Here is a 22833-nt window from a genome sequence, read left to right as displayed (position 1 = left end):
ATGGCTAGTGATGTTGAGCATTTTTTCATGTGTCTAAATATTTTCTAATTTCCCATGCAATTTCCTGTTTGACATGTGGGTTAGAGTATATTTAACTTTGATATAAGGCCATTTCTGGATATCTTACTGGCTTTAAATCTAATTTTTTTATTGAAGTATAGTTGACATAAGGTTACATTAGTTTCAGGTGTACAACATAGTGAATAGACAACTGTATACATTATGTTACTATGTGTCACCATACAGCACTATTACCTGACCGTTGACTGTGTTCCCTATGCTGTACTTTTCATCCCTATAACTCATTCATCCCACAGTTGGAATCCTGTACTTCCTACCCTCCCCGCACCTATTTTGCTCATCCCCCGACCCCCTCTGGCAAGCACCAGTTCTCTCTTATTTATGGGCCTGTTTCTGCTTTGTTCACATGTTTTGATTTTTAGATTCCACATATAAGTGAAATCAAATGTATTTGTCTTTCTCTGACATATTTCACTCAGCACAATACCTTCTAGGTCTATCCGTGTTGTTGCAAATGGCAAGATCTCGTTTTTTTATGAGTAATCCATTATGTGTGTGTATGTATACATCTTCCTTATTCATCTGTTGATGGACACTTGGGCTGCTTTAATGTCTTGGCTCTTGTAAATAATGCTGCAGTAAATATAGGGGTGCATATATCCTTTTGAATTAGTGTTTCATTTTCTTTTGGTAAATATCCAGTAGTGGAATTACTAGCTTATGTGGTAATTCTGATTTTTTGAGGAACCTTCATACTGTTTTCCATGGTTGCTGCAAAAATTTACGTTCCCACCAACAGTACACAAGGGTTCCTTTTTCTCCACATCCTCACCAAAACTACTTATTTCTCATCTTTTTGATTCTAGCCAGTCTGACAGGAGTGAGGCGATATCTCATTGTGGTTTTGATTTGCATTTTCCTGATGAGTGATTTTGAGCATCTTTTCATGGGTCTCTTGCCCATCTATATGTCTTCTTTGGAAAAATGTCTATTCAAGTTTCTGCCCATTTTTTAATTGGATTATTTGGGTTTTTGGTGTTGAGTTATAGAAGTTCTTTGTATATTTTGGATATTAACCCCTTATCAGAGTATCATTTGCATATATCTTCTATTCACTAGGTTGCCTTTTTATTTCATTGATGGTTTCCTCTGCTGTGCAAAAGCTTTTTATTTTGCTGTAGCCCCCATAGTTTATTTGTGCTTCTGTTTCCTTTGCCTGAGGAGATAATCTAGAAAAATGTTGCTAAGACCGATGTCAAGGAGATTACTGCCTGTGCTCTCTTCTAGGATTTTTATGGTTTCAGGTCTCACACTTAGGTCTTTCATCCATTTTGAGTGTATTTTTGTATATAGGGTAAGAAAGTGGTCCAGTTTTCCCAGCACCAGTTATTCAAGACTGTCTTTTCCCCATTGTATAATTGTGCCTCCTTTGTCATGCTCTCCTTAATGCCCTTCACTGTTTTACCTCATCCCCCCCACCCCCTCCCTTCTGTAACCCTCAGTTCATTTCCCAGAGTCCAGAGTCTCTCATGGTTTGTCTCCCTCTCTGATTTCTTCCCATTCAGTTTTCCCTCCCTTCCCTATGGTCCTCTGCTCTATTCTTTATGTTCCACATATGAATGAAACCATATGATAATTGTCTTTCTCTGCTTGACTTCACTTAGCATAATACCCTCCAGTTCCATCCATGCTGATGCAAATGGTGGGTATTCATCCTTTCTGATGGCTGAGTAATATTCCATTGTATCTGTGGACCACATCTTTATCCCTTCATCTGTCGAAGGACATCTCAGCTCCTTCCACAGTTTGGCTGTTGTGGACGTTGCTGCTATGAACATTGGGGTGCAGGTGCCCCTTCTTTTCACTACATCTGTGTCTTTGGGGTAAATACCTAGTAGTGCAATTGCTGGGTCGTAGGGTAGCTCTATTTTTAACGTGTTGAGGAACCTCCATACTGTTTTCCAGAGTGGCTGCACCAGCTTGCATTCCCACCAAGAGTGTAAGAGGGTTCCCCTCTCTCCACATCCTTGCCAACATCTGTCATTACATAACTTGTTAATTTTTTGTCTTTCTAACTGGTGTAAGGTGATTTCATTTTGGTTAAAGTGGTTGACTTTAGGGGTTCAGATCTTGTTTTGTTTCAGATTTTTTTTTTTAATGGTCTAATTGTTTTTTCAGCAACTAAGACAAGTGTGTTGAAATCTCTAACTCTGTGGTTTTGTCCATTGCTCAGTTTGTTTTTGCTTTATTTTGTAGTCTTTGTTAGATACATAGGCATTTGTAATGGTTACGTTTTGCCATATTGACCCTTTTGTTACAGCTCTCTTTGTCCTTAATGGTGTTCTATTTTGTAGTCACTTTTTGTCTGATATTAATTTAGCCACTTAAGCTTTCTTAGGCTTTGCAGAATGTATAGGTCTTTCTATTCTTTTAATTATTTGTATTTAGAATAGGTTTTTTGTTGACAGCATATAGTTGGATCTTTGTTTTTATGTGATCTGCCAACACCTGCCTTCTGATTTTAGGATAGTACATTTACACACAGTGTATTTATATGGGTGTGTTTACATTTACATTTGCTTTTGTTTTGGTCTTCTATTTTTGCTCATCTGTTTGCTCTTTCCTGTAATATTTTGGGAGGTTGAATATTGTTTAGTTTTGCTCTAATGTCTCTATTGACTTTTGGCTGCTGCTTTTTCAGTCCATGCCCTTGGGGTCTTTGCTACATAAGCATAGTTGAGAGATCTGCCAAAGATGTGGGCAGAGTTTAGTCCTAGTTAGGAACTGACCCTCAGTGATTCCCTTACCTTTGATTTTTCTCCCTTAAATTTCCAGTGGTATTTCCAGCCTTGAGTTCTGACCTCTGACACCTCAAACTGTGTGTGGGTTAAGTAATGCATTGAGTCAAAAGAGAATCAAACTCGCAAATTTTACCCTGTGCCATTAATTGTCAGCCAGGGATTTGGGAGAAACTTAGATTAATGTTACTCCTGTGGCTCTCAGGGCAGAAATTCTGGAAGCCAAAGTTTCCTACTCCCTGGCCCTGAATAGTTTTGGCTTTTTCCTGTCTGATCTGGAAGGGGGGTTAATTTGGGAAGCACTCTAAAGCAAAAAAAAAAAAAAAAAAAGAATCTTTAAAAGTTGTACAAAATTCTCATTCCCATTTGTAATCTCTCCCTCTCTCCCCTTCCTGTCCCCTACCCATCCCCAGGCAACTACTGATCTACTTCCTGTCACTCTACATTACTTGGAATTTTTAAAAATTTTTTTATAAATGGAATCACAATATTTTTTTTTCAGTTGTCTTATTTTACTCAGTATAAGTTGAGATCCACCCATGTTGTTCCATCTATCAGCAGTTCATTCCTTTTTATTTCCAAGTAGTATTCCAGTGTGGATATACTACAATTTATTCATTCACCTGTTGATGGAGGTTTGTTTCCAGCTTTGGGCTCTTGCAAATGAAGATCCTGAATGTTCTTCTGTCCATGGGTGTATTGCCATAGGCCTTCGTTTTTCTTGGGTAAGAATAAGGAATGGAATGGTTGGCTCATGTGGTTGGTATATATGTTAATTTTCATTCATTTTTTTCACTGATGTGTGTGTGTACATATATATTTTTAATAGATTTTCACACCACTTTCAGGTTCACAGCAAAAGTGAGAAGAGAGTTCCCATAGATCATGCACACACATCAGCTTTCCCCTACCAACATTTGATACAAGAGTGGTACCTTTGTCATAACTGATGAACCTACACGGATATATCGTTGTCGCCCAGTGTCTGTAGTTTACACTGGAGGTCACTCTTCGTGTTGTACGTTTTAGGTGTTCAGATTTATAATGGTATGTATCTACCCTTAAAGTACCATACAGAATAGGTTGCCTTACAATTCTCTGTGCTCCACCTGTTAATTTCCCTTCCCCTCTCCCCACGGTCAACCAGCGATCCTTTTGTCTCCACAGATTTGCCTTTCCCAGGATGCCATGCAGGTAGACTCAGAGCTTTTAGCTGTTTCAGATTCACCTCTTTCACCTAGTAATTTACAGTTAGTTGAAGGCTCGGTAGGTCTTTTCTTTTGAGCACTGGATAATAGTCCATTGTCTGGATGTACCAGTTTATTCATCCATTCAATTGATTGCTTCCAAGTTTTGACAGTTACAAATAAAGCTGCTGTAAACTTCTGTGTGAGGATTTTTGTATGAACATATTTGGGTAAAGACCAAGGTCCACAATTTACTTTTGTAGTTTTAAGAGAAACTGCCAAACTGTCCTCCAAAGTGGCTGTATCATTTTGCATTTTCAGCAACGGTGAATTGAGAGTTCCAGTTGCCCCACATCCTCACCAGCAATGGTGTTGTCATTGTTTGGGATTTTGGCCATTCTAACAGGTGTAGTGGTATTTTAATTTGCAGTTCACTAAAGACATATGACGATGTCGAACACCTTTTCATGGGCCTGTTTGCTGTCTGTATAATTTTCTTTGGTGATGGGTCTGTTCAGGTCTTTTTACCCATATTTTAAATGGATTGTTTTCTTATTGTTGGCTTTGAAGAGTTCTTTATGTATATGTTGGGTAACATTCCTTTATCACATATATTTTTTACAAATATTTTCTCCCTGTGGCTTGTCTTATTCTCAACAATGGCTTTCACAGAGCAGAAACTTAGGAGTTTGACAGTTTTGTATTTACATTAAGGTCTATGATTTAATCTTTGTGAAAAGTTTAAGCTCTATAGATTTTTTTTTTTTTTTGCATGTGAATGTCCAGTTCCAGCACCATTTGTCAAAAAGACTATCTTTGCTTCATTGTATTGCCTTTACTTCTTTGTCAAAGATCAGTTGATTATATTTGCTTGGGTTTTAGGTCTATTCAGATTGTCTGAGTTTGGCAAATTGTTTCTTTCAAGGAATTGGTCCATTTCATCTAGGTTATTAGATGTGGGCATAGAGTTATTCATAGTGTTTGTTATTCTTTTCATGTCCATAGTATCTGTATTGATTTTTTTTTTTAATTTTATTATGTTAGTCACCATACAATACGTCATTAGTTTTTGATGTGGTGATCCACGATTCATGGTTTTCGTTTGCATCTGATTATATTTGCTTGGGCCCATTTCTTAGCTCTTTATTCTATTCCAGTGGTCTGTTCATCTGTTCTTTTTCCAATACTACATCATCTTGAATACTGCAGCTTTAGATAGTAAACTTAGAAGTTGATTAATGTCAGTCCTCCAGCTTTGTTCTTCTTCAATATTGTTCTGGGTCTTTTGTGTTTCCATATAAACTTTTTTTTTTTTAAGATTTTTATTTATTTGACAGAGAGAGAGATAGCGAGAGCAGGAACACAAGCAGGGGGAGTGGGAGAGTGAGAAGCAGGCTTCCTGCCGAGCAGGGAGCCCGATGTGGGACTCGATCCCAGGACCCTGGGATCATGACCTGAGCCGAAGGCAGATGCTTAACGACTGAGCCACCCAGGCGCCCTCCATATAAACTTTTAAATCTGTTGGTCAGTATCCACCAAATATCTTGCTGGGATTTTGATTGGGATTGCAAAGGACTGACATCTTGACAGTATTGAGTGTTTTTATCCCTGAACATAGAATATTTTTCCATTTACTTAGATTTTGTTCATCAGTTTTATAATTTTTCTCATACAGATCTTGTTAGATTCATACCTACATATTTCATTTTGGAGGGTGCTAATGTAAATGATAATGTGATTTTAATTTCAAATTCCACTTGTCCATTGCTTATGTATATGAGAGCAATATACTTATCTATATCTTGTGTCCTACATCTTTGCTGTAATGGTTTATTCCAAGAGTTTTTTTGGTTGATTCTTTGGGGGTTTCTACATAGACAGTCATATCATCTACCAACAGTGAGTTTTATTTCTTCCTTTGCAATCTGTATCCTTTTTACTTCCTTTTCTTGCATTTGCTGGGACTTACAGTACAGTATTGAAAAGGGGTACTTTTCAAATCAGAAGGGACTTTCAAAAAGGATATCCTTTTTCCTGATTTTAATAGGAAGGTGTTGGGTTTCTCACCATTAAGATATGGATAAAGAAGATGTGGTCCATATATACAATGGAATATTACTCAGCCATCAGAAAGGATGAATACCCAACTTTTACATCAACATGGATGGGACTGGAGGAGATTATGCTAAGTGAAATAAGTCAAGCAGAGAAAGTCAATTATCATACGGTTTCACTTATTTGTGGAACATAAGGAATAGCATGGAGGACGTTAGGAGAAAGAAGGGAAAAATGAAGGGAGGGGGGAATGGGAGGGAGAGATGAACCATGAGAGACTATGGACTCCGAGAAACCAAACTGAAGGTTTTAGAGGGGAGAGGGGGTGGGGGGATGGATTAGCCCCGTGATGGGTATTAAGGAGGGCACATACTGCATAGAGCACTGGGTGTAAAATGAAAACAATGAATCGTGGATCAGTACATCAAAAACTAATGATGTACTGTATGGTAACATAATAAAATAAAATTTAAAAAAGATATTAGCTGTTAGTTTTACAGGTGTCCTTTATCCAGTTGAGTAATTTCTTCTATATTCCTAGTTTGCTGAGAGTTTTTATTATAAATGAGTATTGGATTTTATCAAATGCTTTTCCTCTTTTGATAGTATCATGTGATGGATTATATTAATTTTCATGTTTTGAACCAGTCTTATGTGCCTTGTGCACTTGGTCACAGTGTGTAATTCTTTTTATACATTGTTGCATTTGATTTGCTAGTATTTTTTGACGATCTTTGCATCTTTTTTTTATTATGTTAGTCACCATACATCATTAATTTTTGATGTAGTGATCCATAATTCATTGTTTTCATATAACACCCAGTGCTCTATGCAGTATGTGCCCTCCTTAATACCCATCACTGGGCTAACGCATCCCCCTCCCCTCTAAAACTTCAGTTTGTTTCTCGGAGTCCATGTGTTAATGAAACATATTGGTCTGTAGTTTTTTTTGTCGTGTCTTTGGTTTTGGTGTTAGGGTAATGATGGCCTCATAGAATGAGTTAGGAAACATTCCCTCTGCTCTTGTAGAGAATTAGTATTATCTCTTTCTTAACTGTTTGGTAGAATTGACACGTGAACCCATCTGGGTCTGGTGCTTTCTCTTTTGAAAGATTTAGCTCTATTCAGATTGTCTGAGTTGGGCAAATTGTGTCTTTCAAGGAATTGGTCCATTTCATCTAGGTTACTAGATGTGGGCATAGTTATTCATGGTGTCTTATTCTTTTCGTGTCCATAGTATCTATATTGAGGTCTTTTTTAATTTTATTAGGTTAGTCACCATACAATATGTCATTAGTTTTTGATGTGGTGATCCACGATTCATGGTTTTCATATAACACCCAGTGCTCCATGCAGTACATGCCCTCCTTAATCATGGGGCTAATCCATCCGCCCCAACACCCTCCCCTCTAAAACCCTCAGTTTGTGTCTTTTTCTTTTTTAAGATATAATTGACCTAAGCACTGTAAAATTTTAAGGTGTAGATCATAATGACTTGATTTACATATATTACAAAATGATTTACCATAGTAAATTTAGTTAAAAATCCATTACCTCACATAACCATTTTTTAAAAACTTTGATGAGAACTTTTAGGATTTACGTTCTTAGCAGTTTTCAAATATACTATATAGCAGTGTTAACTATATTCATCATTACATTACATCCTCAGTACTTATTTATCTTATAACTGGAAGTAGGGACCTTTTGATCCCTTTCATCCATTTCCCCCATACTTGGTAACCACAAATTTTATCTTTTTTGAGTTTTTTTTCCCCTACCTATGAGAGATTATACAGTATTTGTCTTTGTCGGACTTATTTCACTTAGCATAGTGCCCTTGAGGTCCATCTATGTTGTCATAATGGCAAGATTTCATTCTTCCTTATGGCTGCATAATATCCCCCCCCATTTACACACAATTTCTTTACGCATTCATCCATCGATGGACACTTGTTTCCTGTGTGCTAGCTATTGTAAATGCTGCTGCAGTGAACATGGTGCAGATCTCTCTCCCACAGACTGATTTTGTTTCCCTCAGATATATACCCAGAAGTGGAATGCTGGGGCATGTGGTAGTTCTGTCTTAAATGCTTTGAGGAGGGACGCCTAGGTGGCTCAGTCAGTTAAGCGTCTGCCTTTGGCTCAGGTCATGATCCCAGGGTCCATCGGGCTCCCTGCTCAGCAGGGAGTCTGCTTCTCCCTCTGCCGGCCGCTCCCCCTGCTTGTGCGTGTGCCTGCATGCTGTCTGTCTGATAAATAAAATCTTAAAATCCTTTGAGGAACCACCACTGTTTTCCATACTGGCTGCCCCAGTTTCCAATCCCGCCAACAGTGCACAAGCTTCCCTTTCTTCCACATCCTCTCCAACATTTATAACCTCTTGTCTGATGCTAGCCATTCTAACAGGCATGAGGTGGCATCTCCTTGTGGTTTTGATTCGCATTTACCTGATGATTAGTGATGTTGAACGTCTTTCGTGTGCAGGTTTCCCCTGCTCTCCGAAAGTAGAGGGTTCCTATGGAAAAATAACAGCAACAATGACAAAAAAGATACAACTCTTTCTAGATTAACTAGAAATATGCCAGATTTATATGAAGGCAATTATAAAACTTTCCTGAAGGCTATGAAGTATTGTGGTCCTGAATGGGAAGAGTCAATCAATAGCTTAAAGAAGTCAGTCCTGGGCGCCTGGGTGGCTCAGTCGTTAAGCGTCTGCCTTCGGCTCAGGTCATGATCCCAGAGTCCTGGGATCGAGCCCCGCATCGGGCTCCCTGCTCGGCAGGAAGCCTGCTTCTCCCTCTCCCACTCCCCCTGCTTGTGTTCCTGCTCTCACTCTCTCTCTGTCAAATAAATAAAATCTTTAAAAGAAAAAAAAAAAGTCCTTCCCAGATTAATATGTACAGCCAATGCAATATCAATAAAAATATGCATGAATAAAAAAAATATTTGGTAAACAAAATGGCATAAAGAAACAATTACCAATAATTTCTATGGAAAATTTTTGGCTGTTCCCAGACCCCAAAAATAACCTCAGGCTTTTTTGGTACCTAAGACACATCTTGCTAGTGGATGCACAGAATAAGTTGAGATAAAGCACAGATGCCCCCAGACACAGTTCAGAGCCGTAGTGGCTGAATGGAGTCCCTGAGAGCCTCACCGTCTGCCGCCCCGGGTACACGCGGTGTCTACAAGGGCTCACTGCAAAACACACACTAAATTCAATGTTCACTTTTCACCTATTTTCATAAAAGTGAAAGATCCTCTTTGGATTTCTTTTGGTTAGCAAATGCCAGTACAAATGGAGGTTTTTGTCAGAATGAAGTGGAGTAACACAAACTTTCAGAAAGCAGGTACCTGTAACTGTTGGCTATTTGAATACAGGCGTACCTGCTCTACAGAACTTCACAGATACCGGGTTTTTTGCACTTCTGATATTTGTGGGTTTTTTTGTTTTTGTTTTTTTTTATGTTAGTCACCATGCAGTACATCATTAGTTTTTGATGTAGTGTTCCATCATTCATTGTTTGCTTATATACACCCAGTGCTCCATGCAATACATGCCCTCCTTAATACCCATCACCGGGCTAACAAATCCCTCCACCCCACCCCCAAAACCCTCAGTTTGTTTCCCGGTGTCCATAGTCTCTCATGGTTCATCTCCCCCTCTGATTTCCCCCCTTCTCCTAATGTCCTGCATATTCCTTATTTTCCACAAATAGGTGAAACCAGGGATAATTGACTTTCTCTGTTTGACTTATTTCACTTAGCATAATCTCCTCCAGTCCCATCCATGTTGATATAAACTTTGGGTATTCATCCTTTCTGATGGCTGAGTAATATTCCATTGTATATATGGACCACATCTTCTTTATCCATTCATCTGTTGAAGGGCATCTTGCTTCTACAGTTTGGCTATTGTGGACATTTCTGCTAGAACATTGGGGTGCATATGCCCCTTCTTTTCACTACATCTGTGTCTTTGGGGTAAATACCCAGTAGGGCAATTGCTGGGTCATAGGGTAGCTCTATTTTTATACATTGAAGGTTTATAGCAGCCCTGCATCAAGTCTTTCAGCACGGTTTTTCCAACAGCATTTGCTCGCTTCATTTCTCTGTGTCACCTTTTGGTAATTCTCACAATATTTCAAACTTTTTCATTATTATTATATTTGTTGTGATTATGCCCGGTTCCTGATCTATAGAGGAAAGTGTTTCATCTGATTTTTGAATGTTAAACCAACCTTGCATTCTCGAAACAATCACTCCTTCATGATTTAGTGCCCTTTTTATACATCATTGGATTTAGCTGGCAAAGCTTTGTATGGATCTGTAGTTGTCTTTTCTTGTCTGATTTTGGTGTCAGGGTAACGCTGGCCTGATAAAATACATTGGGAAGTAGTCACTCTTATTCACTCTTCTGGAGTCGTCTGTATGTCATGATTACAGCTTTGTAATTCAGCTTGAAGTCTGAATTGTGATGCCTCCAGCTTTGGGTTTTTTTTTTTTTTTTCAGTATTCCTTTGGCTATTTGGGGTCTTTTCTGGTAGGTTTGGTTTTTTGGAGATATTTTCCTTTGTAGGAGTTAGGCTTCCTTGTTTGCAACCAGGAACTGGGCAGCCTCCTCCCACCCTTGTCGCACACTCGCCAGGAGGGGTGGGGCAGGCAAAAACTCTGGGAAATTCTGTAGAGCTTTGAGTACATCTTTTACTTGGTTAAACATTGTATTAGTTGCTGCAGCTTAACTGGTTTTCAGAGTTCTCACAAAGTCATTGCTGTCTGTGTGGTGTTGGTTATCTGTTGCTCCTATGTGGTACTGAGGGCTGGACCATCCCATTCTGTCTTCCTGCTTACGTCGCTCTCTCGTGTAGCTCTTTGAGTGTATTTCAGACAATTCTAAAGACCTTGTCTGATATTGCTGATACCCGTCACAGACTATTCGTTGCTGCCACTTTATTCCTCCAAATAGGCCATATTTTTCCTGGTTTTTTTTGGTGGGGTTTTTTGTATGCTTTTGAGACCAGCTCTTTTTTCCAGGGAAGACCTTCACTAATGTGCAGGGTGTGTTGTGAACCCCGGGGTCTCCCCGTGGTGAGGGCTTAAGGTCTTCTCAGGAATGTTCTGAGCCTGTGTCTTGCCTGTGCCTGAGTGGTTTTTTTCAATTCTATCATATACAAAGATGCTTAGAAGGGTCTGAACCTCCCAAAGATGGTCACCCTAGCTCTATGGGGACATAGGTGTTCTCTTGCATTCCTTCACACATAATCATTCTCCCCAGCCTTCTGCAGGTCTGTAATCCCCCTGCAGCTCCCACGAGGTTCTGTCTCCAAGTCAGGCAGAACAGACACTGGTCCCTCCAGCAGCCCCCAAACAGGTTAGACCAGTGCAAATAAAGTCTGCTCTGCTCTGCCCAGTTTGAAGTAGGGAATTGCAAGGTGGGCTCCTGCATCCTTCAGACTGCACCTTACCATAAGTAAAACTGCCACTACCTTTAAAAGTAGCTGCATATGGAGAATGGGGAAAAACCCACACAGCCCCAAGGTAAGACATACTCCGTAAAGACCTGAGAAGACCTTAAACCCTCACTCTGGGCTGATCCCAAATTTCCTCCCATTTTAAGTGTGTTTTTTCTACTGGAAGGTCCCTTGTTTGCTATAGATCTTTTTCAGCTAGCCTTTTTTTTTTTAATGTTTTCTTTGGGGAACAAGGGCTTGGAGCTTCTCCATTTACCACCTTGCTGATGTCTCTTTCTGTCCCTAATTCTTTATCCTTATTCTTTCAGGAGGCAGGAATCAAAATGAGGTGGAGACTCTTCATGAAGCAGGAATAAGGTGCCTTTCATTGGGAGAGCTTTCATGTTGGCAAATCAAGAGACATGTTGTGAGCAAATTAAACAAAAATCACGACTCTGTGATAAATATTCAAGGAAAGAGTTCTCAGTTCTCCGACCAGTGTGAGTCCCCCTGTCAAGTGGGAGCAGGAATATGTATTCAGGCTTCTGTGGAGGACAGCTGTATCATGAATCTTCTAGAGGATCATTCCAAGATTATTGAAAAGCAAGAATTTCTGGCTGGGAGAGCTCATAATTCTTGGAGTAAAATATATCTCAGTGAAACACAGAATTATCAGAGAAGTTGTAAGACTCAGATGAAAAGCCAGTTATGTATATTTGCTCCATACGTTAACATTTTCAGTTGTATTTCACACCACCATGATGACGGTACAGTGCACAAAAGAGACAAAGCTCACAATAGTGACTGTGGTAAGGTGTCCCCTCTTATCCAGCAGACCTACCACTGTAGTGAATGTGAGAAAGCATTCAGTGATGGCCCCAGTCTTGAACTTCATCAACAGGTACACTCGGGAAAGAAGTCCCCCGCTTACAGTGCACATGAGAAGGACACCAGTTATAGCCCAGCTGTTCCCATTCAGCAAAGTGTTTACACAGGAAAGAAACGCTATTGGTGTCATGAGTGTGGGAAGGGTTTCAGCCAGAGCTCAAACCTGCAAACTCACCAGAGAGTCCACACAGGGGAGAAGCCGTATTCATGCCTTGAGTGTGGTAAGAGCTTTAACCAGACCTCACATCTTTATGCCCATTTGCCTATCCACACAGGAGAGAAACCCTACCGATGTGAAAGTTGTGGGAAGGGCTTCAGTCGTAGCACTGATCTGAATATTCATTGCAGAGTTCACACTGGAGAGAAACCTTACAAATGTGAGGTGTGCGGGAAGGGCTTCACTCAGAGATCACATCTTCAGGCCCACGAGAGAATCCACACTGGAGAGAAACCATACAAATGTGGAGATTGTGGTAAACGCTTTAGTTGTAGCTCAAATCTTCATACCCATCAGAGAGTCCACACTGAAGAGAAACCATACAAGTGTGATGAGTGTGGGAAGTGCTTCAGTTTGAGCTTTAACCTTCACAGCCACCAACGAGTCCACACTGGGGAGAAACCGTATAAGTGTGAAGAGTGTGGGAAGGGTTTTAGTTCAGCCTCAAGTTTCCAGAGCCATCAGCGAGTTCACACAGGAGAGAAACCATTTCGCTGCAATGTGTGTGGTAAAGGCTTCAGTCAGAGTTCGTATTTTCAAGCCCACCAGAGGGTCCACACTGGAGAAAAACCATACAAATGTGAGGTGTGTGGGAAGCGCTTCAATTGGAGCTTGAATCTTCACAATCATCAGAGGGTCCACACAGGAGAGAAACCTTATAAATGTGAAGAGTGTGGGAAGGGCTTCAGTCAGGCCTCAAATCTTCAAGCTCATCAGAGTGTCCACACCGGGGAGAAGCCATTCAAGTGTGAAGCGTGTCAGAAGCGATTCAGCCAGGCCTCACATCTTCAAGCCCATCAGAGAGTCCACACCGGAGAGAAACCATATAAATGTGATACATGTGGTAAGGCCTTCAGCCAGAGGTCAAATCTTCAAGTTCATCAGATAATTCACACTGGAGAGAAACCATTTAAATGTGAGGAATGTGGGAAAGAATTTAGTTGGAGTGCTGGGCTCAGTGCTCATCAGAGAGTTCACACAGGAGAGAAACCCTATACATGTCAGCAGTGTGGTAAAGGCTTCAGTCAGGCCTCGCATTTTCACACACATCAGAGGGTCCACACTGGGGAAAGGCCATACATATGTGATGTCTGTTGTAAAGGCTTCAGCCAGAGATCACATCTTGTATACCATCAGAGAGTTCACACTGGAGGAAATCTGTAGACATGTGAGGTGTGGTGTAGCCTTCAGTTAAAGTTCACATCCTCCTCTCTACTGGAAAATCGATGCTGGGAATTGTGGAAAGTTCCTTCAGAACTCAGAAGCCTCAAGGAATCTTCACATGCAAGTAAGCTCTGTAAAGTGCTGTTTTAAGGACTCAGTTGGGAGATAAATTCTTTACAAACATCAGATTTCACAGAGAGAAAACCTATAAATACAGTCAATGTTTGAGTTCTGAATGTCCCAACCTTCAGGATGCAACGCAAAAGAATTTCAAAATTCATCTGAGTCTACCCAGGAAAGAGGCCTTATAAATGAAGATTAGGGGCAGAACTTTAATGAAAGTATCGTAAGGGACAAGTAAAATTAACGGCAACGGCAATGTAACCTCCATGTAGGGAAGGATGTTTTTCACTGCTTTATCTCTACCGTGTAGAAGTGTGCTTGGCTCCTAATAGATGCCCAGCAATTACTGAACAAGGAGAAAATCTATCATTAGGACAAGTATTTGAAAATTGTACTCCCCTACCCAGATTTCATAACAACATACTCAAAAGGAATCCTGCAAGTAGCCTTAATGAGATTTCAGGACAAGTACAGAAAATCATGTCATGCTGCCATCTGCAGTAATGCAAATTTGGGATGCAATTTGTGAATGGCCCCCATCCTCCATCCGGCCCTGGTTCTTTATAGTATGTCAGCCCTTGTGTACAGTGTAATATTTAGTATCATTAGTTTGTATTTTATAGACTGAAAATACTGTTTTTAACTAATAACATACTATAATTTATATGCCTGGAAATTTTGGACCCTAATTCATTAAGGTAGGATTTCACTGTTACTCTTTGAAAGTGTTAAAAGTAGTTACTAATGACAAGAAGTTTTTTAGTAAACTTGAATTGTTAGTAATTGGTTTCTTCTCATTATTTCTCTTCACGCATAGGTCAGATTGCCTTTCCTGTGCACAGTCCTTCATCCAGACCTGTGTAGGCAGGGGCTTTGGCAGATTTCAAGGACATTAATTTTGTCACACCCCACCTCCATCTCTTCCCCCCCACCCCCAACAAAGGAGGGCAGAGCAAGAAACCAGTTGGGTTCTTATTGGGGGATGTAACAATTTAGGTGGATTACCATTGACAGGGCATTCTGTGTTCAATACCTCTTGTCAGGAGTGGACATAAACTGGTCAATATATATCAAAATACCCTTTGATCTGGCAATCCTAGCACTAGATGCTTTGTTTAAGAGATTATAGCAAAAGTGAGCATGTATATAAGGATGTTTATACTGATTTTTTTTAAAGGAAATAAGTATTAGCAAAATAATGGAATAAATATATTCTAATACACAGCCACCAAAAAAAAAAAAAAAGGACCTGGTTTGTAAGGACAGAGAACCATCATTCATGAGAAAGCTACATTAGAGGCTTCCCAGTATGTGTGGCCCAAGTAATAATATGTATACCTACAGATGCACTTACATACAAGGAGGTAATATGTGGAGGGATGTTCACAGACCTGCTACCTGGTTTACTCTGGCAGAGAGGCTTAGGGAGGTTTTAGCTTTTTGAAAAATTATCTACAGTGACTATTATTACTGTTTACCAAAACAGTAAAACTATGAGACAGTAAAATTAAATAAATATTCCTTAATGCTAAATCTAATGTAAATCTAAAGCTTGGGGTGCAAGCGTCTGCCTTCAGCTTAGGTCATGATCCCAGGGTCCTGGGATCAAGCCCCACATCGGGCTCCCTGCTCTGCAGGAAGCCTGCTTCTCCCTCTCCCACTCCCCCTGCTTATGTTCCCTTTCTCGCTGTCAAATGAATAAATAAAATCTTTAAAAAATAAAAATTAAATCTAAAGCTTAGAGCTAAATCTAATAATCTTATCTCACCATAGGGCATGAAACCTATTTACAGATCCACATGAAAGGATGTTCATTGTTTCATTATTGGTAATGGCACAATTTGCATTCATCAGTTAGACTGACAAAACAATTTAGGACCTATCCATTCAGTGGAATATTATGCAGAATACAATGAAAAAGTAAATTTATGGTTACTAACATTGGTAAATACCCAGAATATGCATAGAAAAGTGGCCAGAGACATAAGGTTTTGTAGGAGATAGATATACATGTAAATCTCTAATGCCCCCTTTAAAGGTAACCAAATCATATTCATACCTATAAGTTTGTGATCTATATGTAGAATATTCTCATATATGTATAAATATGATCTGATTATTAGTCACCATACAGTATTTCATTAGTTTTTGATGTAGTGTTCCATGATTCACTGTTTGCATATAACACCCAGTGCTCACTGCAATATGTGCCCTCCTTAATGCCCATCACCAGGCTAACCCATCCCATCCCCCTTCCCTCTGAAACCCTCAGTTTCCCCGGAGTACATAGTCTTTCATGGTTCATCTCCCACTCTGATTCCCACCCCCCTTCATTTTTCCCTTCCTTCTCCTAATGTCCTCCATGCTAGTCCTTATGTCCCAATGTTCATAGCAGCAATGTCCACAATAGCCAAACTGTGGAAGAAGCCAAGATGCCCTTCAAGAGACGAATGGATAAAGAAGATGTGGTCTATAGATACAATGGAATATTACTCAGCTATCAGAAAGGCTGAATATCCACCATTTGCATCAACATGGATGGAACTGGAGGGGTTTATGCTAAGTGAAGTAAGTCAAGCTGAGAAAGACAATTGTCATACGGTTTCACTTATAGGTGATCTGATTACTTTAAAAGGGGTTATTATAATACATTTTTAAACTTGTAATGTTTTGAGAGTGTTTTAAAGCCTGTATTTTCAATGTATTCTCAACTTTCAGGAATGATGCAAGAACAACAAAATTCCTAAATAGCCTTAGTGTATCTACTGTGATTAGAGTCCAGCCAGATCATTCAGTTGTCTAGCACCTGAGCTGAGAGAACCCAAACAGCTTTTGTCCCTCAAGCATGTCTTTCTAGCTTTATGTGGACCCTTTGGCATGGCCACTTCATACTGACTGGATGCTATGTGGAGGCTCAGAGTATCCTAAGAGAAACCAGCAGGAGTACTATGGCCTTGTCTAATCTACCGTTGGAGGTTACAGTGTTAGAATCTGAGGAGGCCGTCACAAAAACCTATCTAGGATCAAGGAGAGGGAGCATGGACTCCACCTCTTGATAAGAGAAGTGTCAAGGAATTTGCAAACATATTTTAAGACTACCGGACTTTGCTTACAATATTTTCTAATCTACAACTTATTCAAATTCCACAGTTGTCCCATATGTTTATATCAATTTTTTTTTTTCCTATTCCAGGATCAAATCTTAAGATGGGTCATACCACCCTGCATAAAGTTGTCGTGTTTCTTTAGTCTTTGAATCTGGATCAGTTCCACGGCCTTTCTCTGTCTTTCATGAAATTGGTATCTTCAAAGAGTATGGGGTATTTTGTAGATTATCCCTAAATATGAGTTTGATTCCTTGTGATTAAATCCAAATTAGTGTGGCAAGAATATTCCATGAGTGACACATAGTCTCAGCACATTACAACAGGAAACATGTTTTATCAGTGATAGTTTTGATCCCTTGAATATACTGATGACTTCAAGGTTCTCCACTATAAAGCTGCTGTTTTGCCCTTGAAATTAGTAACTAATTTGTGGGAGATCTTTATGTAGTAACTACCTCATTATCTTTCACCTGCTAGTTTTAGTGTTGATATTTTTGTCTGAAACAGTTATTACTATGATTGCAAAGTGATGGCTTTCTTGGTCCATCCTTCCTCTTATATTTAGCATTTGGCATGCTATCTATAGAGGAGCTTTCCCTTCTTCCCTAGGTCTCTTTTCTCTATCATCAATATGAATGCTTGTTTTCTGATATAATAAAATCTTGGGTTTATCTTGTATACGGTCTGCTGCAGCCACAGATTCTACAGAGACCTGATTCCTTTGAGCAGTTTGGTATTTAGAAACTAAGATCTGGGTGCTGTGTGTTATCATTATTGAGATACCAGTCTTTCATGTTTATGTATGTATGTGTAAAATGTGGATACCTTCAACTTCAAGTAAGTATTTCTAGTTTTTCCGTATTCCATGTTAACTTCCAACAGTCAAATTGGCTCCAACTATCATCAATCTGTTTACTGATTTGTTCAGTCCTCTAATACATAGCAAGTAGTTTGGAGTTGCTACACAAGAGCATTGTAAAAAACAAACCTGATTGTGTTCAGGATTTGTTTATGGGTTCTTTTTCTCTTTAGACCAAGTATACATAGACAAAGTACTTTTAAACAAAGTTAGTTTGCCTATTTCTTTTATCTCCATTCAACCAGTTATATTATTCATGTGAAATAAAGTTAGATTATTTTCTTAAATGTTGATATTCCCTTTCAGGTTCTCCTCTCCCCATCTTGTAATTTATAAAAATTGGGAAGGGAATTAAATTCAGATGAAACTCTAGTTCCCAAAGTACCCTAATATATTTTTTATTTGTGCTGATTTTATTTAGCTATATGGTTTAGACATGTTTATTAAAGTTTTTGATTTACCGCCTTAGAAATATACAATAAGTACTTTTTTTCATGAAATTAATCTTTAATGACTGTATTATATTCCTTTGGGGGACAGGTCATAGGAATGGGGAGGTTATAATGCATGGTGGAAATTGGGTAGATTCACAAAAGTTGGATGGCTTGTAAATGGATGGCTTGTAAATGGTTATATTTTTCTTTATATTTGAAATGTGCCAGGGTTAAAATTTATATATATTTTTATATATAAATGAAAAGAGAGCTAGCGAGTATAGACGTTTAGGGTCAAAGAAAGTTTACCAACTCCGCAGTTGATACAGTTGCCCTGAGGCTTGGACAGTTTAATGGGAAAAAAATTCTACCTGTAAATGAGGCATTGTTAATAACTATTATGAAAGTTCAATGAAGAAAGTTGTCCTCCCACCAAGGACTCTAACTCTTCCAAATGGTCTCCTGTTTTCTCTCATGCTCCTTACCCTAGTTACCAGGTTTGGACATAGGATGTATGTATCTTTGTTCATTTTCCCTTCCAAATGATTGTCTCCCTCTCCACCCATTAATTTGTACAAACTACCCACTATTCCTTCGTTCAGCCACCTACCAGTCTCTGTTCATTCTTCCTTGTTCCTTGGTTTTTATCTCCAGAACCAGTCTTGCTACCCTGTCACTACTCTTGTCAGACTACTTGCAGATTATTATATCCACTTCCAAAACCCTGGCCTCTCAGTTCCTTGACTACTCTGCCACCAACGGTCTTGTCTTCCACAGCACCTCAGCCCCTGGCTCCAAAGGTAAAATCTTGCCAGCAAGAAAGTAAACGGAGGGAATGTGATGTAATGAGCATTGGGTGTAATATGCAACTGATGAATAACTGAACTCTACATCCGAAACTAATGATATACTATATGTTAATAGAAATAAAATAAGATAATGTAAATGGAAACCCCTCTGTAATCGCAGATTCAAACACTCCATTCTATCTAATCAACTCTTGTTTTACCAGCTTATACCCTCTTTGTTCTCATTTTAATAACTCTTAGAACTCACAAGGGCCTAAAATCCATTACTTCTACCCCCTTTTCACTCTCTCTTACCTTAATTCCCCCTATATCTGGAAAGGAGAGCAGACTTCCATTTACATCCCAGTGCCCAAAACTGTGTCTCATGTCAACCTCTAACACAGGAAGAAATACTTCAAGAGTGTTTATGTTTCCCAGTCTATAGAAGAGGCAGAGAAGAGCAAATTGGGTTAGGAATATATGCTAGATGAAGCAATCTACAATATGTGGTCCAGATAGGCTGTGACTTATGTGTATTTTTGCCCACTAGTTCCAACCCTAATTTTTATCTTTCACTTAAGAATATTGCAATTCTCAGAAAAAAGGCTATTACAGTAATAATGCCAACACTCAGGATTAAAAAAAAAAGTTTCAGACTTTTGAGATTGATCAATTGTTAGAATAAGTTATCTGTGCAACATTTCATGAGTTGTCATGATGTAGCTGGAAAATGGCTTTAGAGGTGCACTGCTTAATAGTGTAAATATATGTAAACAAGTAACCATAAGTAACCATATATGAATTTTATGATGATAGAAGCATTTTAAATGTGCTGGCCAAGTAGTTCTATTTTGCATTAAAACCCCAGCAGATAACAAGTATAAATTCTAGACCAAATATTAAAACTATCCAAAGGCACTGGAGAATGAACAAAAGCAGGCAGATTCTGGAGATGGGTCAACAGTTGGAAGAAGGAAATAATAGAAGGTCAGTTTCCTACTTTTTATGGCTTTAACCCTGAAAGCAAGTCCAGTCTGCACTATTTTAGGGCAGCTAAAACATACACGGAAAACCCTAAGTTTTCCAACAAAAGGGTTCAAGGCCTATACGTAACTGCTATTGGAAAATGAGGTATGTAGGATATCCTGGAAGAGGGCCAGGGAAGGGAAGCTCCAAATTCTGTGTATAAGCATTTTGCAAATATGTGGCTGACTCCTCAACTATAAAGGACAGAGGATACTTAAAGGAGCCAAGCCAATACTAACAGAAGTGAATTAAAATTTGAGCTGCCACCCACAGGAAAGTTGAGCCCAACTAAATTAAGTGCCTAATAAAAATATTTTTAAAAATACTCTGGAGGAACATAATGAAATCCAGTTTCCTCAGTATATTAATCACAATGCCCAGGATATAATTTAGATATTTGAGAAAATGAAAACTGGAAAACATGATCTATTCTCAAGAGAAAACAGATCAATGGAGATCAATGCCAAGATGATCCAGATGTGGGAATCAGAGAATGATTTTTAAAAGCTATTATTTTAAAAAAGCTATTATAAACTATGCTTAAAATGTAAAGGAAAATATCCTTACCATGAAGGAAAAAATAAGAAATCTTAACTAAGAAATAAAGACTATCAAAAAATAACCAAATAAAAGTTCTAGGGGGTTGACAGTGGAGTAGGAGGACTCTAAGCTCACCTCTTCCCACAGATATACCTAGATAACACCCAAATCAGTGTAAATACTCCCCCAAAATGACCCAAAGACGAGCAGAACAGACTCTCCAGGCCTACATGTAAAGAAGAGGCCACATCAAAGAGGGTAGGAAGGGCAGAGACACGGAAGCTAAATGAACCTGTGAAACAGTCTGGGCGGGGGGGTGCAGAGGACACACTATGGATGCAGAGTGGGGAGAAAACCAGACCCCAATCCAGGCACCCAGGCATGGGGGACCCACACAGAAGAAAAATCTCCATAAAATTTGGCTTTGAAAACCAGAGGAGCCGAATTTCATGAGTTTTTACTATCAGTGGAGCTGAGCAACTGGAACTTTAAAAATTAGCAGGTGGCCCTGCAAACGCTTGGAAGGCGGCCCTGCAAAAGCTTGGAAGGCAATAGGAAATGGAGTTCTTACCCTTAAAGAGACAGCAAAACAAACAGCCCTACAGATATAGCATAGAAGCTGCACTATGAAAAATGCCACGCATTCTCCTGTGGACCTGCCCTGCCCTAAGCAGGAATTCTGGGTGGCTGCAAGTCCCCTCTTTAGCTGACCAGTGCTGACCTTGCTGGTACCATGCACCCTGTCCCCACATTCTCCTGAAGACCTGCCCCCTCCAATATGTCCTTGGCCAGATCCTATCCAAAGCAGTGCCACAAGCCTGGCAGTGTTCAAGCATCCCCGACAAAGGCCACCACCACTCCACTCCTGCCCAAGGGAAAGGGGAAGACAACCACAAACACCAGTTGGACTGCGGCCCCAGCAGTGGGCATGGGGGCAGACATTGTTTCGGACTACAGACCCCACCCACCGATGAAAGCTTCTCCAGGGACAACACTGGGAGAGTGCAGTTCAGTGCTGCTGCAGCTCTGGAAAATGCCTGGTCTGACTCAGTTTAAGCCCAAAGCAGCCCCAGACTGGCTCACTAACAACCCTGCCCTCAACAGGCAAAGAGAACCATTGCAGATGATTGGACTAAAGGCAAAGCAGCTCAGCCACAGCAGCAGAGTGCATGTAACACACATAGGAGATACTAAGTTCCAGATTCTGGAGAATAGGGGACATTTCACTGCAGGGCACTACACTATCTTTTCTTCATAAGGCCACTACTTCCAAGAGCAGGAAACATAACGGACTTTCCTAACACATAGAAATAGACACAGAGTTAGACAAAGTGAAGAAACATAGGAATATGTCCCAAATGAAAGAAGAGGACAAAATCAAAGAAAGAGCTAAACAGAGATAAGTAATATGCATGATAGAGAATTAAAGTACTGGTCATAAAGATATTCACTGGACTTGAGTAAAGAGTGGAGGACCTCAGTGAGACCCTTAACACAGAGATAGAAAACATAAAAAAGAACCAATCAGAGATGAAGAACTCAGAATGAATAGACTTGAGGAAGCAGAAGAATGGATCAGCAACCTGGAAGATGGAGTAATGGAAAGCAATCAAGCTGAACAGGAGAGCAAAAACAAAAATGAAAATAGATTAAAGGAACTCTGACACAATCAAGCCTAATAACATTCACATTATTGGGATCCCAGAAAGGGAAAAGGGGGCAGAAAAATTAACTGAAGAGATAATAGCTGAAAATCCAAATCTGGGGAAGGAAATCAGATCCAGGAGGCAGAGAGCCCCCAACAAAATTAACCCAAGGAAGTTCACATCAAGACATATAGTAATTGAAATGGCAAAAAGCAGTGATAAAGAGGGAATTTTAAAAGCATGAGGAAAGAAAATAGTTATGTACAAGGGAAACCCCAGAAAGTATTCAGCTGATTTTTCAGCAGAAACTTTGCAGGCCAGAAGAGAGTGGCATGATATATTGAAAGTACTAAAAGAAAAAAACCTGCAACCAAGAATACTCTATTCAGCAAGCTATCATACAGAATAGAAGGAGAGATAAAGAGTTTCCTTTCCCATACAAACAAAAGCTAAAGGAGTTGATGGCCACTAAAGCAGCCCAATAAGAAACGCTAAAGGGGGCTATTTGAGTGTAAAGGAAAGACCAT

General features: G+C 39.6%; 1 protein-coding gene across 1 annotated transcript in view; it reads left to right on the top strand.

Annotated features, from left to right (window-relative positions):
* ZNF235 (zinc finger protein 235) overlaps positions 1–14826 on the top strand; it is a 28962-nt gene extending 14136 nt beyond the window's left edge. Inside the window, exon 5 of the mRNA XM_034986681.1 lies at positions 11844–14826. Within this exon, the coding sequence (XP_034842572.1) occupies positions 11844–13783 (1940 nt within the window). The 3' untranslated portion in view covers positions 13784–14826. The remainder of the gene's footprint in view (positions 1–11843) is intronic.
* The last annotated feature ends 8007 nt before the right edge of the window (positions 14827–22833 follow it).

Source organism: Mirounga leonina, unplaced genomic scaffold (assembly GCF_011800145.1).
Source record: "Mirounga leonina isolate KUSES-001 unplaced genomic scaffold, KU_Mleo_1.0 Mir_376, whole genome shotgun sequence".
Lineage (NCBI taxonomy): Eukaryota > Metazoa > Chordata > Mammalia > Carnivora > Phocidae > Mirounga > Mirounga leonina.
The sequence above is the reverse complement of the archived record's forward strand: the minus strand, read 5'-3'. Positions and strand labels throughout refer to the sequence as shown.